Raw genomic sequence first — 19,164 nt, forward strand, 5'->3', positions numbered from 1 at the left:
CAGCCCTCTGATCATCTTTGTGGCCCTCCTCTGGACTCGGTCCAACAGGTCCACGTCTGTCTTGTGCTGGGAGCCCCAGAGCTGAACACAGTTCTCCAGATGAGGACTCATAAGAGCACAGTAGAAGGGCAGAGTCACCTCCCTCAACCTGTTGGCCGTGCTTCTTTTGATGTGGCCCAGGATACAGTTGGCTTTCTAGGCCGTGAGTGCACATTAATGGCTCCTATCTAGATATTCATCCACAGTATCCCAAAGCCCTTCTCCTCAGGGCTGCTCTCAACCCATTCATCCCCCAGTCTGTATTTATACTCGTGATTGCCCCAACCCAGGTGCAGGACCCTGCACTTCACATAATGCCCCACACCCATGTGAAAGTATGTAATTGTTTGCTACATTGATACAGATTTTTATGAACACATTAAAAAAATAGTAGCAAACTGAAGATTTTGTAAAGAAACTTAATATGGAAAGGCTTGTATTTTTAAAGTTAGACTTTGGAAGAGGGGGTGGGAATATTTAAGTTAGCTGTAATCAATATTCATTCAAAATAAGAATTTTTCTCAGATTACATGTATACCACAATAATTTCTGTAATACATTCACATTTACACTTGAGCTCAGGAAAGTAACACAATACTCTCAAAGCAAAAAACCCCACAATATTCAAGTGTGGCTCAATTTATTTTCCCTAGCAAATTGTACTGTGGACTAGCAAAGTATAATATCCCACTTTAAAAGTACAAAGATTAAATCTACCTTTTGTTATTCTGACTTTAAAAAGAACAAAAACTTGTATTAAATACTGCAATATGAAAGATGAAAAACAGTTCAAACAATCAAACTCAAACAGAAAACTAGCCTTAGCAATGCAGGAAAATCACTGCTAACAGTGTGATTCAGCATTTTGCTCTACAGCTCAATTTTTCTTAAAAAAAAAAAAGTAATGTTAAATTCTATTCCCAGTGTAAGGGCAGCATGAACAGAATCCTCCCAGAAAGCTGCTGGCTATGAGAAGAACTACTTGGGACAGCAAAATTAGCATATATCAGCCATTTAATTCTGGAGTTCTGATACAGTTTTTAGCATAGTCTTTCTTCATGTACAAACCCTGTACATGCTGCTAAAACATCCAATTGTAAGCTTCTTCATTATTGCATTGGAGTGACATCTGACAAGTTTGACACAACAGACACTCAATAACCAGCTTTACACTGACTTTCCTCCTCAGGAATTTTAGTGGCATCTTTTCGAAAAGGTTAAGTTTTCCTATTAGTTTTACCAGAAAGCTTCAGGTTTTCTTATCTGTGCCTTCTGTTCTGAGCTAAGCAACATCTGAACTCATTACTTTTATTTGACATTTATTATCTTCTTAAACACTGTCATACTTAATTCCACCACTCCTAGACTCTAGTAGAACTCAATGCTTTCTATATTGTGAGAATATCAAACAATTTCAAAGTAGGCTTTTTTCCCATGAAATGTCAGTGAGGTCATAGCCCCCAAAACCCATCTTCAGAAGCTCCTGACATTTTGAATAGTTTTCATTTAATTCAAGCAAAACAAAGAAAACATGAAACTGCTAGAAATAATGAAGAATACTAAACTCAATTTATATTTTTGTACACTGTTTAAAAGGAGATTGACAATATAGAACAATGTGAATATTATCTAAGGATAAAGAACATGTTTTTTAACAGTATGCAGGCTAACCATCTCAGGGTAAGAGAGAAACCAGAATTAGAATCTGGGGAAAGATGCTCAGAAAAGGACTGTTTCAAGACTCAGTATTAGGTTTCGATGAGACAACTTGAATTTGGCACATAAACAAATCCATCCATGTCAGACTGTAGCTACATGAAGGTGCTCTAGAGAGAAGCCAAACCCAAACCTCACATGGGAGGAGACCAGAGGTGAAATAAAAAACACCATGGTATTTACATGCTGCAAAGAGCTCAACCCAAAGTACAATACACCCATTGGTGTCTCCCAGGAAGATCCATTTTTATGAGCTGAGGACAATAAAATCTAGATAAACTACAGAAATCCTCAGAGATTTGGAACACCTGTGGAAAGAGTCAGAGAGCTAAGACTCGAGAAGCAAATGTAGAATGCTCCAGAGAAAAATTAACACAGTAAATTTAACATAGAGGTCACTAAGAAAGAGACAATAACTAAGCCGCATGCCCCATAAGGCAAAAGGAAAGGTACAAAGGTGCCTTGGGAAAGTGAACTGTGTAACGAAATCCCACCTAACCCTGCTGTCTGAAGGAACCGATGATGAGCATTCCTGTCCAAAGTACACAACAAGCAAATGAGAAAAGGAAGTATGTAGTGAAACGATCTCAATTTTTTAAGTATTGTGGAATAAAGGTGACCAAAATGGCCACACAACATCTTGAAGAGTACTGGAATAGCCCACCTCCAACAGTTAAAGGGCCAACAGCTTCTGTATTTTGGGTGTAATGAAAACAAAGCTTTATTATACTTATCAAGATCCCATAGGAGACACAAGTATCAAACTAGATGTCTTCATGGCAATTTGAGCTAAAAGTGACCATAAGTAAGTCTGGAAAGATCTGACAGTTACCATTCTTCAGAACTTGAGGAAAAACACAGTGGAGCAAAATCCATAAATAGTGTGGTTTCACATAAAACGGGGACTCCTACTGCCAGTGTTACTGAAGACTGTTTATCACAAGATGGCTGGCAGAATACATTTTCACCTGCTACATTAAGGTAAAGTATTAAGGCCAAGCACTTTAAGGACCTAAGGTAAAGCCTTCAGTACAAAAGCAAAATTTGATCCAAGTTTCCAAGATCACGATTTCTCAAAAAAATATGCTAAAAGGCATACATAAACATCGCCATGATTACAGATTATAAAACACCTATTTAAATTTATCAGACTAATATTTGTATTGAGGAAACCATTGGAGCTTGTAGCCCACGTCAAAAATAAAGTCAAACAGATGGAAAAAACCCTCATTGTTGTCATATGAAAAATCATCTCTCTGAAATGCCATGGGCGAAATTTTGATTATATTGATGGGGAGTGGGGGTGGAAGGGAAATCAAACTGTAAAGCTGTAAGACTTTGGTAATATTTTTTTTTTTTAGATGACTGTTCCCCCTTTCATGAAATAGCCTGAGAAGATGCTATTACGTATAATACGATCCTGCATATCAATTCTATTAGTTCATTAATCTGCTGTATCTGACATCAGATATTCTGTAGTAAAGAGAACCATTGAACTACGGCTTAAGTAATATATAGGGAAGTATGGCTTAAGATAGATCTCAAATAATCAATATCCTCAACTTAAAAAAAGTGAAAAAACAATGTTCAAATAAAAAATATGCCTCTAAAAATGGTTCTGGAGTCCAATTCTGATCCATAGCTGTTAAAGAATGGTACAAATCATGAACAAAATGTCAGCAGGTAGCAATTCAACAAAAATTGTTAGCAGTAAGGCTCACTCTGCCAGAAACCAATGCAGGAAACTATCCCCCAGAATTTAAATTTATATAAGGAAAGAAAAGTAGAAAAGTGACTGAACACCACAATCTGACTTGGAATGCTAGATGTGGTCAATTTTATTTAAGTCATACTGGTAAAGTCTATCCTTCGGAACCTGGGAGCAAGTGCCAGCTCTGGTCTTGATCCAGCTCAATACTGGGACAAGACTACAACATGCAGCATCACTTCTTTCTATGCCAAATCTTTGTTTTCTTGAGAAACAAAAACATGTGAGAGGGAATAAAGCAGCACTATACTCCAAGAGGTAGGTTGACTTACACAACTGGAGGAAATAAGACTGAAGGCTTACACTGGAATACTCCTACCTCACAAACAAGATGCAAACAGCACATACCTACACGTGTCAATGCTACTAACAGGAAGACAAACATTTCACCTGAAATTTCAGTTAGATCACACATTTCACATCTGACAGCTAGAGTATAGGCTAAGCAATATGGGGAAAAAAATAATCTTATTGCATTGTATCTTTTCCTAATTTTCACTCTACTTCTTTGTTTTAAACCAGTAAATGAACCCGAATTACCCTTTACCGAGTACTACTGCAAGTGGTAAAGCTATCCAGAAAAGCCTACAGTAAATAAACTGTAACAGAGCCTTCCAATGTTTTATGAAATGCGCATATATTTTTAATGACATATTTATTACATAAGATGAAAAAATTAACCTCCACTGAAACTTAAATGACCCAATTAGAGTCATTCCCATTGTTTTGTTTTATCACGCAAGTCAGTAAGATGCAAAAACTGATAGTATAGCAAAGCAATCTTACCTCAGACTTGCCAGTCACCTTTTTTTAACCTACTGCTTTATACAATCTTTTTACTATTTGAGATCACAAAACCAGCTTCAAACTGCAAAAAAACTTCATTTCAGTTTATGGATGGTACAGAAGTTAGTTTTAAACACATAGGACAGTTTGCTGCTTATGAATTGGTGCTCACATCACTGTGAAGGCTGCTGCTGTCTACTCAGCTGCAGACTCCACAACTGAACACTTTCTCAATATATCTCAGCATGTCTAACGTTTCTTCTGTGAAACCCCTTAGGGCTGGATTCACCATCATCTCATCCTTGGCCTGAGAAATTATTCATTCTAGGCATGGTAGTACTCATGTACTTTGAACCACATTTCTGGCAGAAGATGAATTACATTTAATTTGGGGGATACATCAGAATGCTTGGAATGCACCTGAGTAAGTTTATCTCTATGGATGTAAGACATACAGGAATCACTGTTTCTGGAATAGTCAGCCTTGAAGTCTGCATCACCATGAGAATACCATCTTCTTTTCAAAGGAGCAGTAGCAGCGTTACACTGAATCATCCACACACTGGGGTATGGACACAGGGCTATGGCGATAAACATGAATAATCAAATGATGGAAGTGAAAATATTTCCATAAGATAGCGCATTACTCTACTGCTATTGTACTAAATGCATCACTATTTTAGGTAGGAAAAAAAAATATGTATATATACCCAGTAACTAACTCTCTGTTTGTAAGGATGAGTATATAGTAAGTGAAGTAAATCACTTAGATAAGCATTGTGCCCTTTAAAGGGGAAAAGTATTCCATTTAATCTCCATTCTGACACCTTTCACGTACTCTGCGCTGTCTTTCCGAATTCCCCCCCACCAACCAATCCTCCCCTCTCCTAAAGACACGCTATCCAGTCACCTGCCTTTTTTCCTCACCGTAACGCCTTCTGCTCAATGTTTCTGATATCCTTCTCCTGTAAAGCTGCCAGCTTTACTCCCAGATCATGTCTCCACGGAAAAAATACAACACCTCCTCCTCTTCACAGAGCTTCTGAGGATAGGAGAAGAGTATAAAACAGAATGGAAGTGGCCACAGGTGGGAGGTTCACTACTTATATTAGTCCCTTATAGGAAGGCTGGGGGAAGCACCAGTTACCAGGGGAAGGCAATGCAAAGGAACAAGCTGAAGAGCAGCACTGATGTGGCAGAATCTGGAGAATTCCTCTCATCTGTAATGAGAAGACCACTGATACAAAAAAATAAAAGTCCAAGTTCACAGTTCATGACATTAGTACACTCTAATCCAAAGTTTGAAGGCTCTACAATGTAAAGAAAAGCAACTCCATATCTAAAACTTCAATCTGTTCAATGTCACAGTACTATCTTTTAAAATAAAAAGCATAAATAAACTATTAACTGGCTAACCATAGTACTCCGAAAGGACTGTAAATGTTGCTACAAGGAAGATCTCCCAATTTTATCCTAAACAGGAACTGAGCATATCCGCAAAATAGACTGTTGTGTTTAATTACTGCATACATATATACGCATCGCAAACACCTAGAGTGTGTCTCTGTACACGAAATACAACAGTATCAAAATTGTGTAAATGCTCACAGAAGCTTTTCTGACAGATTTGAACCTCATTTTAATTTTTGTTACATAACCAACAGCATTTTCAAATGCTTATTAGCAGCTACTTTTATCTATCCATTTTAACTGAATAAAACTTAACTAAAAGCTTCCAGAAGTCCTTATTAAAAGTTCAATATTTCCAGTTTTCATCAGTTTTAGAGCTAAAGTAACTGAAAATTTTACACTTTTTACAGCTGTTAAATTAGAATTTAATTCTTCACTTTATCATTTTACTCTTCTTCTCTACATCCTTTTCTGTACTGCTATCCCTTGCTCAACTTACCTTACAATCTTCCATTATTTTTCGGTCCTTTTTCCACCTTTCCTGCATTTTCTGTTCCTTTTCCCCTGTTCTTCCCTCTCTCCATCCAACGTTTTCATTATAGGCTGGGAGAAGGGACAGAGGTGAACTGCCAAGAACTGGAAAGTTGAAGCCAAGAGTTGGTATTAGCTTCTAATTATTTTCTGTCTCCAACCTGGGACTTCTTAGTGTTTGGATGGATGCAGAATCACATCAAGCTCAATGCTTTGTGTCTAAACCAAGCTGGTCCTTTTCCACTTTCTGATGAAGACATCTCCTTCCACTTCCACCACAAGAAGCACTGGGATAGCTGACAGTACAAACATTCCTTATAAAAAAAGCATTATCTCAAAATAATAAGCAGTGGAAAAAACTTTATCTTCTCTTCTCCCTTACACCTGACGTATTTCAGATTATTCATACATTTTGGGGCAGCAAGAGTATTTTCACAATGGAACAGATGGTTTGCGTATTCTAACAAGCTGGTACTGTACGAACACCTTTTTGTCATGCACAACTCAACATAAACTATTGCATATCCAGGTTACTTCGCAGTTCAGTCTTCCGGAAAGAGTAACAAAACAGGTAGCATGAGCACCTGTTTTCCCACATTCCGTGCTGACCTATGGATCCCTTTGCTTTTCCACTGATCACTAAAACTTTTTTTTACAGGATGTCACACAATCTGATCTGTTGCTGTTTACACTAAACCATTTGCAGCAAGCAAAGAACAAACCAACCACCCCAGTAACAACAGCAATGCAGCATCTGGAAAACCCCTAACAAACCAAATGGAATTAGAACAAATTACAGGACATTCTGCAAGTGTATTTACAGACACAGAACAATCTTCTTGTAAATAGAAGTGTGTAGGATCAGGAAGAAGAGTCCACATAACATAAGAATTGAGCATGGCAGATTACCTGCCAATGGCTTTTGAGCATAACAATAAATGCATATATAATTCATATATTTACCTTGATGTATGAGTATGAGGAAAAAGTTCTTTCAAACTTTGAAGTGGGCTACAGTGAAGCCCACTAGGCTGCATACAAATATTAGTGAAATAATTGCAAACATGTACCTATGGGAAAGCTAAATCTATTGATAGCCGTACAGTCCTACGGATACACCAGGATAATAAGCATCATTTACCAAAATTAACTTCCAATTTTCCTGTTGAACAGCTATCTGAAGACAGGGAGGGATTAAGGTCTCTTGGAATTCTCCTTCACTATATCATTGCATAATTTACCCTTCCAACACCAAGTGACTTACTGGCTTTTCTCTTAAGAGTTTGGTGCTGCTCATTTCAGCAGAACTGAGGGAAAAAACACTTTAAATTGCAAATTGGAAAATCGGGGAACAAGCTACATAGGACTATGCTGATTTGCTGCAGCTAAGTATTCAGGAAAAATAAAGTTTCACTCTTTGCCCAGCTAGAGCTCACGCTCTAACCCCAGAGGATACATGGCACAACCCCCAGACAACACCAAGAAGTTTTACTGCAATCTCAAAAAATACAAAATGCAAGAAACAAATTTACTTAGAAATATTCAGAAAAATCAGCAATATAACCCTACATTATCAGAAATACAGAGCATAAAAATTTACACTGTGAGAGGTATAACTCTAAAGGTAATTCTAAATTTTTCAACACCAAAAAGCCATTTTCAAAACATACACCCAGTCCCTAATTTCATGGCAAGTTCTTTAACTTTAAGCATTTGAAAGAGAGCTTTGAAATGTACATTTGAATCCTAGGGAGCATTAAACCAGGAGAATATGCCAAGAGGGGATTTGTTTTCTTTCTCTAGTGCTCACACCTCCTAGGAAAACTATTCTTCTTCTAATTCGCAGTGCTGCTCTCTGGAAGTTGACTGATTATAAGCCAAGGACTTTGATCCCTGCTTTTGTTTTTGCTGAAGACATACCTGCCTTCACCAGTTAGCAAACCTGAACTGCTTCTACTATAAAAGTAGAATTCTTTTCCTTCCAGATCCAAGGCAGAACTAAAAGGAGGAATGCAGATTTTAATAAATCTTTTACAGACTGGCATGAAGTATTACTTTTGCCAATAGCTGTATCAATTCCCAGAATTCAAAGTATCTTATAAATCAAAAGCTTTTGAGGTTCACATCTTTCAGTGTAACCTTTACAACAAGAAATAGATGCTAGAGTATCTGATGAACACTTCAGCAGGTGCAGAGAAATTCAAAGGCAGCAGTGACCTGCCCTGTGTCTTTTAGGCTTTGGATCATGTTAATCCAAGAAGAACAAACAGGAATGTCCATTACCAGCAGAGCATTTGAAGTCTTAAAGATGTCTTTGGTTATATCACATGCAGCCATATAAGACCATCAAAACTTTGTATCATCTTATTTAAATGTGGATGATCTTCAGTATTACCATGTTAGCATTATTATGAATTTCACTTGACAAATTATTCAGTATTCAAACTAAAAAAATTCCATTTGAATAGCAAAACTTGCAAAATCGGGAACAGGCATAAATTATTTCAGGAGGGTTTTTGGGGGGGGGGGGGGTTGGAGGATTTTAATCTGCTGAAAGTCTTAAATAATTTTCCTTCATAGTTTTTATTAGTTCCAGCCCTTTTTAGGATAAGGAAATAGCTGTACTCATTTCCAGCAGGATTCTAATTAAAATATGACAGGATTTACAGAGGACTGTAAAAACCAGGATTATTTTTGCCTGCAAATTTAAAAAGAATAATTTCACATTAAAAGTAATAAGAATAATATGCATTTCTTATAAAGCTCTTTTCACTTAGAGATCTCAAAGATTAGAATGAAATTCAGCATTAGTCTGCATCTTACAGGTGGAAGTTTTAGAAGTTATTCATTGAAGCTATATAGTACAAGGAAGAAACAAGTCAAAATGCCATGTACTATGCACCTCAGACCTTTACTCGAGTGTCAAGGTTTCCCATTTCTCTGGTCAGACTGCAGAGTCCTTATTTGTTTATACAGCCAAAGACTACACTGTAGCATCATTAAAGTTCTCTACACACTTCACTTTAAAAACTATCTGCTTCCTCACTTATTCTGGTACAGTGTGCTGATATTCCTAATCCTGTCCTACAGTACCCATCCAAGGACTGAAAAATGCAAGGTGAACAAAAGATGAATGCATACCTTCACATTGCCTGGACAGGATCAGCCTGCAAAACAGCTTTTTCTTTTTTTAAATCATGCATGCTTTATTATCACCTAAAATTCTTGAGGAAAACACTTTCCTTATTATTTATTCGCAGAAGTTTTTAAAAGAAAAATGTATATTCTGAGGTCAGCCATGAGGATATTGCATCCTCCTTCAAATTCAGTAGTTTGTTGGAGAACATAGATTTAAATTGAAACAGTTAAAAATTGCTTGTTTTTGAAAAGGCACTCTTACCCTCAAGTAAAGTGCCGGATAACTGCAGTGACCCTGCAGGTCAAGAAAAGACTGTTTTATCTAGGCAGTATGTTTAGCCTACAGTACAGCTGCAAGGCACAGAAAGGCGTGACATATTCCTATTTTAATAAAGCTTGGAGAGGAACTACCAAACAGCAGCTACATTTATGCATTCTAAAATAAGACCCCACACATCTCATACTTTGAACTTGAAACCTGTGTCCTCAGAGGTCACGGAGGAACCGCTTTACTCTCGTGGCATTGCTTTGGTGGGCTAGGTAGATGTTCAGTCACTACTGATCACATCAGATTTCATAGACTAGTAAATAGCCCAGTATGCTATATAGCAAATCTGTCAGTATAGATTGTCTGCATATTGCTTAAAAGAGAAAAGCATGCATCCAACGCACAAGAATCGGATATATCTGTTGGGCCAGATCAGCCCTCTCCCAGAAGGTGCTAGGATATGAAGCTCTGTTTGGGCATGTGGAGCCCAATCGTGCCACCTCCTGGTTAGGAATGGCCACTCTATTCTACACATCACACAGGTGTTCAGTGCTCGGTAAATTAACAGTTGACTGGGATTTTCTGCTCAGCTATTCTGCCTTTTCTTGGTACTGACTGCAAATATTATCAATTTTCCAAATTCTTGAGTTTAAAAATAATCTACTTTGAGGCATACAGGAAGAGAGATGGACAATTACAGCAGGTGTTCCCTGAGTGGATACACCAAGGAGACTAAGTATGGAAGAAATTTACTAAGAGAATTCCCAGGATAAATGAAAAGCACTCCTCCTCCTTCCATTCACGTTTCCAAAAACCAGGGCACTCTGTGTTGATGAGGCTATGGCCATCCAGATAAGCCTCAGCTTTGTCTTTGACCTTCCTTTAAACAGTTGGTACTAAATTCTGCTATTCGCACTGAAGTGCACCTTAAGCAGCTCCACCGATTCAAATAGCACCATTTAAAAAGTGAAGCACTATTTTTATTTTTTTTGTACACAAGGGTATCAGAATCTAACCTTCAGTTATTGCATTTATATTGTTCCCTCTTTGCAAGAGAATTTACTGTGTTTCAAAGCACATGTTTTCTAAGATCACAGATCAAATGGTCCTAAACTGCTTCAGATGTCTGAAAAGCAGAGATTTTTATTATTTATTTTTTTAATCACATCTATCTCTTTTTTTCCCTCCTCTTAAGGAAGCCCAGCTTTTATGACTAACAACTTAGGGTCAATATAAACACTTACAAAGCTTACTTTATTATACTCATTCCAACATTTATAGTATTTTGTTTTCCCTAAATCCGGTTATCGCCTGGGATTCATCTGTGTTACATTCTGCAAGGCAAAAGCACTTCCTAAGGTTATGAACATATACCATGTTGTCACACCATGATAAAGGAAACTATTGACCTTTTAAAGAAAATATTAAAAAAGCAAAGCTCATCACTCAGTATACCTGCAGTATATTCTACTGATTTTCATGATTACAAAGATATTAGCTGCATCAGTCAATATACTATATTTGTATAAGGACTGCCTGATAGCCCACTAATGGCAAAAGAAAGATTCTCATTAACTTTAGTGAGCTTTGAACCAAGTCAGTAATGCCTAGCACATCGCTGCTTTATAGAAATCATAAGTACCTTCTATTCCTCTAGAGTTTGCACTGGTATTACTCCTTTTTTATTGAAAAAGATCCAAATTAGAGATATATATATCTAGTTTCTAATGAAGCCAAGATATCTAAAATACATGCTCTAAATATTAGAGTGTTCCCCAAGTCAATCTTCCAGGTATTTACACTGCATTTCTGGGGACAGCAAAGTAAACAATGATTAATACAAACTATTTGTGAACACAAATTTCTTCTCACCTGATGTAAACATCAGGAAAAAAAGAAACAATAAGCAGAAAAGTGACCACTCACATATTAATATTAATGTATGAATTTACATTAACATTTTACATTAATCTTATTTTAATCCAAAGGCTTGTTTAGACAGAGTAAACTAATAAATTTGCAAATGTATTTTCACAAGTAGTTTTCAATGGAAAATTTGATAAAAATTAAAAAGCATCAGAGGCCTGGCTTTAGCAGGTCACGGGCTTGACCAACAGCCTCTCACATCTTGGGCTAAGAATATGATTGTCATATTCTGTGTTGCCAAGACAAATAATTTTCATATAGCAATGTTATTATTGCCCTCGGTTTTTAATAGAAACATACACTTATGAACTAGATCTGCCTTCCTATATGAAAAGCAAATCAATCTCCATGAGTCCAAAGAAATCCAAAACCCACATAAGCCAATATATTAGTTGAAATCCTGAACATAAGACAAAATGAATTTGCACTACATCAACAGTTTTAAGACCAGCTAGAACAATTATTGCAGGCTTGTATGAAAGACTGTACTAATGCTCATTGAGTGTAAAGGCTAAGTAATTATATACCTTTTGAATAATCATGCCCTGTCCTACAAGGAGCTTTAAGATGCTGAGCTATATGAGTCTAATTGACATAACTGGAGGTTTAACAAACTCATGCTATGCCACGTGGAATAATCTAGAGACTTAATTCTAGATTAAAGTTAAAGGCCTGATTCTCATTGCCTTCAGAATGCCAATTGAAAGTCTGAGGTCAATTGTACTGTCATTACATAGAGAGAAATTAGCTACCTCATTACCCAAGTAATGCTGATATTTCCATAGGGAGAGATGCTCTTAGTTTGGCCAGCTCTCTCCAATAGGTCTTTTTCCTTTAATGTTTATATTTCAAAACACATAGCGAGCTTTTAAAATATACTATGCAAGATATTCCAAAGCCATACATACATAAAATTTGCTTGTCCCAAAAAGTATATAGACAATTAGCTGACACTTTAGCTTATTAAAAATAAAGCTGATATAAAACAAGTTTTGAACTACCAAACAGTTCCAGTCAACTGTAGCTTTCTGTCACTTGCACCTTCACAGCTAAAGTCACACACTTATTTTTACATTCATAATCACAGGCATCTTACACAAAGCAATAAATATTTACATACATGCAAAAATAACACACATAAGCAGCTCATTAGCTACCATGGTGGGAAGCATATGCTGAGCATGACATCATATGGTATGGGATATCCCCTTGCTTAAGAAAATGCTCTTTTGTCATTTTTCATCTGACCAAGCATTACCTGACCTCATACATTGATCGGAATATCTCCTTACTAGAAGCAGTACAATCTTACCTAGAGAAAATAACTACCTGTAACCAGTTTACAATAAAATCATTTAAAACTATCCATGAAACAGTGTGATTCTTCTAGCTCTTATAACAGCTTGGCACACAAAATAGTTCAGTGAATACAGAAAAGCCCCCTCTGACAGATGGAGATTTGCCTGTTCTTTAGAGTTCAGCTACCTATTACAATTAAAAGATGTCTTTTGATTTTGTTGCTGACTAGATTATATTATCAGGATAAATACGTTCAGTGCATTTTGCAAAAGTTTGAACAAACTAATATAGACTGAGGTAAATATCACCAACCATTCACACCTCACAAGTTCTTCTAATAGATGACTTATAAATGGCTTTGCCATTTATAATAGTGCAATAATTATGCAGGAGCTACTTCTACATGAAACAGGTAATGACCCAGGGGGAAATAAAGTATCTTCTGATTAAGGCACTAGATCAGTCATTTAGAGACTGGGTTGATTTTCAGAATCCACCGCAGATTCCCTCAGTGATTTTTAGAGAAATTATTTGTCTTATGCCTTCACACTTTGTATCTAAGAAGCGCTAGTACCTTTTTCCTCACCTTTCTTTGTGTTGTTTGGCAAGTATGCAAATTCTCTGCCACGGTCCCTTTTCTGTGGGTTTCACCACATATTGCACCATGGAGGCTCTAACCCAAACAAGGACTAAAGTAAATAATTTCTGTTCACCCCTCAGTGGTGAGGGGTAAATAGCTACTGATTCAGGTATGCATCTGAAACAGGCCAACCTGTAGGACACAAACCTACATATTAAAACCATAAAGTAATTTGTTGTTTTTAAAATAAGTACACCAAAATGCACAACAACAACAACATCAAGCAAAAAACCCCATTAACAGGGCAAATGTGGGGTCTTATCTTTACAAGTAAATTCAATGTCATAAATTGAAACCGTATTTCTGGAAGGCTTATCACTTGTGTGCCCTTCTGCAGTTTCACACAGCAGCATGTCTCTTCTGAACCTCAGGTTCTAGCAACTGACATGAAAAATCACAGCACTTTCAAGGCAGAGCAAATGCTTGAGGCTCTCGACTCTGAAGGAAAAACCTTCAAATCTACACTTAGGCATTTAATACAAAATCTACTGGCAATCAAAAAAACCTTAGTACACCATAAAAATAACAGCTGGCTGCTATTGTTATGTATGTATCTGATCATACGTTATATTTTAAAGAACAGAAATCCAGAGTCTTGAAGCATCACTTCATCACGGACATATCCTAGAAATAGGGTACTAGAGAGATCCTTGCATCACTGTCCCGTGCTCTTCTGGCATCCAAAATAAATTCTGCCAGTTCTACACTTTTTCTTTCTATTTATACCCAGCAGCAACCAGTGCATTAATTCTTGTTTCCTTAAGTAGTTATACTCTTACCTTGAAGAAAGTGTTTTAACAGTCGTCATATGTTAGACTCTAAAACAAATCTCTAGAAAGCTTGACAGATGGTGTTTTGAAGGATAATGCCAGGTATCTGGTGTGAATCTGACATTAGCATTCCCTACAGACAACTCACCTTCATCTTTTAAAAATCCACTACAATATATGTAGCTCTGGTTATGCTAAGAAGGAATGAGAAAACTAAGCATTTATTCAATCTCACAGTTGCCCAAAATGCAATTTCCACACCAACTGGACGCCTAGAAACACCTATTTTATTCTCGTTCTTTTAACTTTACTTTGCACGCTTTCGATTTTGTCCTTCATGCATTTTCTTTCTTTCCATGCATACGCACACAGTCTCAGTAGATACCTCCCCCCTCTGGGAAAAGATCGAACTGCAAGGTGCAAAAAATACATTCCTCTAAGAAATAAGGACTTTGTTTATCGTATGTTTATTAGAAAAACAACTGTAAAAAGTAGCATGGCTGCCTCTTTGGTGGCTATGACAAAAGCGTACTAAATGTGTCGGTATTCGTACTGAATTTCCAAGCTATCACACAGGAGCACTCTAACAAAACCCAGACTCAGTATCTTCATTCACAATCAATAAAACATATATTAAGGAAAGACAATATAAAGACTGCTGACAGAGAAAGACACTTACTGCTAGCACTGTAAGTTTTGATTAGTTCTGATTTTCCTTAAGACATAACAGAACTTTGGAAATTATTCACCACTGCTGAACATGAGTTTATTTGAATTTGTGACTCTCTCAAGGGCCTAACGATACATTTCTTTGTCTTAGTCTCACTTAAGGGCTTGATACGTTGTCTTAATTCATGCACCATTCTTTACTACTTCTTTTTGACATTAGGCTCCAAGTTTAACAGGGATAACAGAGATTTTTAAAATTTATATTATATACCTCAGAAGAAACAGAAGTATAAGGGGAACTTACTGGATTACACTTCTGCAAAAGTTGAAATGCTGTACCACAAGGCCTGCACTAATAACTATACTGAACAGTTATTAAAAGAGAGAGTAAATTATAAACTTTTGAAAGAATCTCTAGTTGAACTAGTTCAACTAAAGCAAGGAAAGCAGAGCGAATGACGGTAAATAATAAAAAAAAAAATGTTATGAGCAGTATATTCTGGATCACCATACAAATCCAAGAGAAAAATCATCATGTCCTGGATGAAACAGTGTCATGAAATCGATAAGCCATATCCAATCAATGCCCGACACTGCATAGTCAACTAAAATAGTGCCACATTAACGGCGTAATCGTATTACCATATAAACCTTATTACTTAAGCACGGGAAACAAGACATAACGAGTTTAACGAGAAGCCAGCATCTGTCTTTGTGTAAATAAACCCGGGGACCAGGGAAGCCCTTCCCGCAGAGCCTAACCAACCGCAGCAGAGGCGATGCATCTCTGAGGAACAGCCACGGAAGGGCACTTCCCAGAGCGGGGAGCGCAGGCACCCGGCGGCCGCAGCCGGCTTCCGACCGACGGGCTGGGCTCCCCCGGCGAGGAGCCCGGCGGGGTCCAGGGGAGGCTCTGGGGCACACAAGCCCCACGAACTGCCGCTGCACGACCCCGGCAGGGACCGGGCGCGTCGCTCCGCGCCTCCCCGCGTGGCCAAGTCCCCACTCGGCGGAGCGGGCGCCCGCTGGCCGTTTCCCCTGACGAGGCTGGGCGGGAGCGCGGCCGCACCGCCGCCGCCCGGCCCGGCCCGACGCCCGCCCAGAGACCCCAGTTCCCTCGCCGGCGCCCCGCCGGGGCCACCGAGCGCAGACCTAGAGGGCGGCCCCCGCCCCGCGGAGCGCCCCGGGCTGGGGGAGCGGCGGGGCCGCGGCGCCCCGCGGCGGCCGTTGGGCCGCGGCAGGCGGGAGCGGAGCCTTACCGTCGGCCAGGAGGCGCATCGCGTGAACAAAGGAGGGATCCAGGCTGTCCTTCTCTGCCATCAGCTCGGGCAGGTACTTCTCCTGCTCCATCGCCTCGGGGCCGCGGCGCCTGGGCACGCCGGGGCGGGCTGCGCGGCCGCCGGCTCACTCCGCGTCTCCGGTCGCCTCCTCGTCTCCCGCCCCCCTCGTCGCCCCGCGGCTCGCAGGTGCGCCGCGCCGCGCCGGCCGCCACTCCCGCGGCGGGGCGCTGCCCTGGGCGGCCGCGGCGCCGCCTCCGCCTTCCCCTCGCGCCGCGCGGGGGCGGGGGCTGGGGCGTGCGCGGGTCGGCGCGTGCCGCTGTCCGCCCGCCTCGCGCTGCCTGTCGCCCCCCCGCCCCCCCCTCCAGCCAGTGAGCCGCCCTCTCCCACCGGCCGCCTTAACTAGGGAGGCGGGGCGAGGCACGCCCCGCCCCCCGCTGCTCCCATTGGTGGCTGCGCCCCGCCAGGCGGGACCGCTCGCGGGAGACTCGCCGCGCCATTGGCTGTCGGCAAGTGGGCGGGGCGGGGCGGGGGGGGGCGCGCGTGAAGGAGAGAAAGAGGGAGAGTGTGTGTGACGTGTGTGTGTGATATGTGTGTGTGAGATATGTGCGCGCGTGTGTGGGTTTGTGTGGGCAAGTGTGTGAGCGGGGTGTGCGGGCGCGCGCTCTGCGTGTGTGCGCGCGTTGTGTTGGTGTGTGAGTTTGTGTGTTGCGCCTGTGTATGAGAGCGTGCGCGTGGGTCCGTGCCCGTGTGTGTGCGCGTGTGTCTCAGCGTGTACCTATACGTGTGCACGCCTGTGTCTCTGCGTGGGCCTCTCTGCCTGTGCACTCGTGTCTGTGTGCCTCCGTCGGTGCGCGAGTTGCGTGCCCCCGCGTGCCAGCGGGTGTGCTGTGGCTGCGTCTGCGCTCCGGCCAGCTGTGGCCGAGCGCGTGTGGCCGCGTCGGTGCCTCTGTGCCCGTTGTCACTCCGTGTCCGTGTCCGTGTCTCTGTGCGCGCGTGTCTGGGTGTGCGTGCGTGCGCCCCCCCCAGCGCCCCGCCCGCCCTGCTGCCGGTCCCCGCACCTCCCGGCCGGCGGGCGCTGTCCGCAGTGCTGAACCCGCGGGCGGGGCCGAGGCGGCGGCGCTGCCCGGCTCTGCCCGGCTCTGCCCGGCGCTTCCCGGCGCTGCCCGACTCTGCCCGCTCCCTCCCGCCCCGGCGGCCCTACGAAGCGCGGAGTGCCTTCCCCGAGCTCCGCCGCCGCGCTCCCCGTGCTCCTTGACCCGCCAGCTCTCCGGGGGCCCGGGGAGGTGCCCCGCTAACGGGGTGCCGCATGGGCGGCGTGCGTGTGCAGGAGCTGCGAGCCAGCATCCCCCCTGAGGGTGTGCTCAGAGCATCAGCAGTCAGGCACGGCTGCTGAAGCGGCGCGCTGGAAATGCCTGCCCGTGGGTGCTGCGCACAGCTGGAGAGAGCGCGGGGGGTGGCTGGCGGTCCTGGGAGGAAGAAGGGGCGATCTCTGCCCAGCAATGCCGAGCCGAACCTCCCGGAGTAGCTCTCTGCAGCTCCCACGGCCCCACGCTATAGAATTAAACCTATTATGCAATTCAAGTGTCTACAGCTGGAGTAAATAAAATTGGGTTTAATTAGAATTTAGCTTAAATATACATTTACTATAGGTTATATTTATCCAGGATTTTCCCCCAACAGGCAATTTAGTAACGTGTTTTGATTTTGAGAGTAAACAAAAGGTGCTCAACTCATGTTAAGCTGTTAAATTTCAGTTGTGGGACCTCAAGAGCAGTTGGTCTACCACACAACATGGTGTGTTATGTGCTCAATCCCTATGTGAGATTCTTTCTTAGTACTTAGCACAAAGACTACTAACTATTTATTCTAATGAAATAGGTAGTTGCTGCAATAACACACTAGTAAATTGCCTACTACTGTTCATCTCAATTCTTTTGTTGTGGTGCTTGGAATTTTTTTTTTTTTTTTTCAGAGGATGAAGGAATGAAGACAGGTAAAAATCAAGAGAAAAACTCTGTAAGGGCACCCACAAGGTTTTGAAGACATTGTACAGCCATTGCATAAAAATTTGGTCTGTGATGTTTCCAAAATCCTAAAATACATGCAGGCAGCCTTTATGCAATTTCTACTCAGCATGCAGATAATTGAGGGACTACACGTGTTTACAAGAACATGTAGAGAACGTCAGTGGCCGATGTGCTATTATTCTATAGTATTTCCAGCACGGGAAATAAAATACCTGAGAACTAACTTCCCTGCTGAGAAAGAAGAGGAGCAGGAAAGCACTGTGATTTCAGCAAACTTGTGAAACACTGAAGAAGCAGTGAAGACTGATAGCAGAACCAAAAGGTTTAATTGGCAATCAGCTTTACTACAAACTGGGTGTGGGGATAAAGGGAAGGCATAAGTCCTCCTTTAAAAAATAAATAAAACAAAGAGAAGCATAGAACTAAGATATTTTATTAATAATTTACCCTGATTCAATTTATCGCATGAATAGTTCTTCTTCTTTCCTGCTTAACAGCGTAGCAAGAAATGGCATACTGTTTGCAACACAGCTCAGGACTGTCTTGCTTGAGAGATCATCTACATCTTCAGATCATACTTCTGTGCCTCTGTTCATCAGAATAATTCAGGCTGGTGCCCCTCAGTTCAAAAAGAGAGAAGACCGGTGACCGGTGTATTCTCCTAAAGCTCCTTCAAGACAAATCTAAGCCATCCTCACTCGGCGGCAATCCTGCTCTCATAGCTTTCAAAACATACCATATGGTCATGTATATGGAAAATGAGTTTTGGGGGTTTTCCATCTGGGGTGTTAGAAGAATAGTGTTCCTTTAGTCTGTTTAATTGTACTTAACCTACTTAGATCATAGGAAGCTTTGATTTAAACACTCTAAGTTTATTAAACAGTGGGAAGTGCTATG

At 41.1% G+C, this 19,164-nt stretch overlaps 1 protein-coding gene across 9 annotated transcripts in view; it reads right to left on the reverse strand.

The window, feature by feature from the left end:
- KHDRBS2 (KH RNA binding domain containing, signal transduction associated 2) overlaps positions 1 to 16,587 on the reverse strand; it is a 379,312-nt gene extending 362,725 nt beyond the window's left edge. For all 9 annotated transcript variants that reach the window (XR_008576623.1, XR_008576622.1, XR_008576624.1 and 6 more), the window contains exon 1: positions 16,220 to 16,587. Coding sequence is in view for 4 of the 9 variants with exons in the window: in XM_054822253.1 (XP_054678228.1) it covers positions 16,220 to 16,310 (91 nt within the window). In the remaining 5 variants the exon portion in view is untranslated. The remainder of the gene's footprint in view (positions 1 to 16,219) is intronic.
- Positions 16,588 to 19,164: the final 2,577 nt, after the last annotated feature.

Source organism: Grus americana, chromosome 3 (assembly GCF_028858705.1).
Source record: "Grus americana isolate bGruAme1 chromosome 3, bGruAme1.mat, whole genome shotgun sequence".
NCBI classification, from domain to species: Eukaryota; Metazoa; Chordata; class Aves; order Gruiformes; family Gruidae; genus Grus; species Grus americana.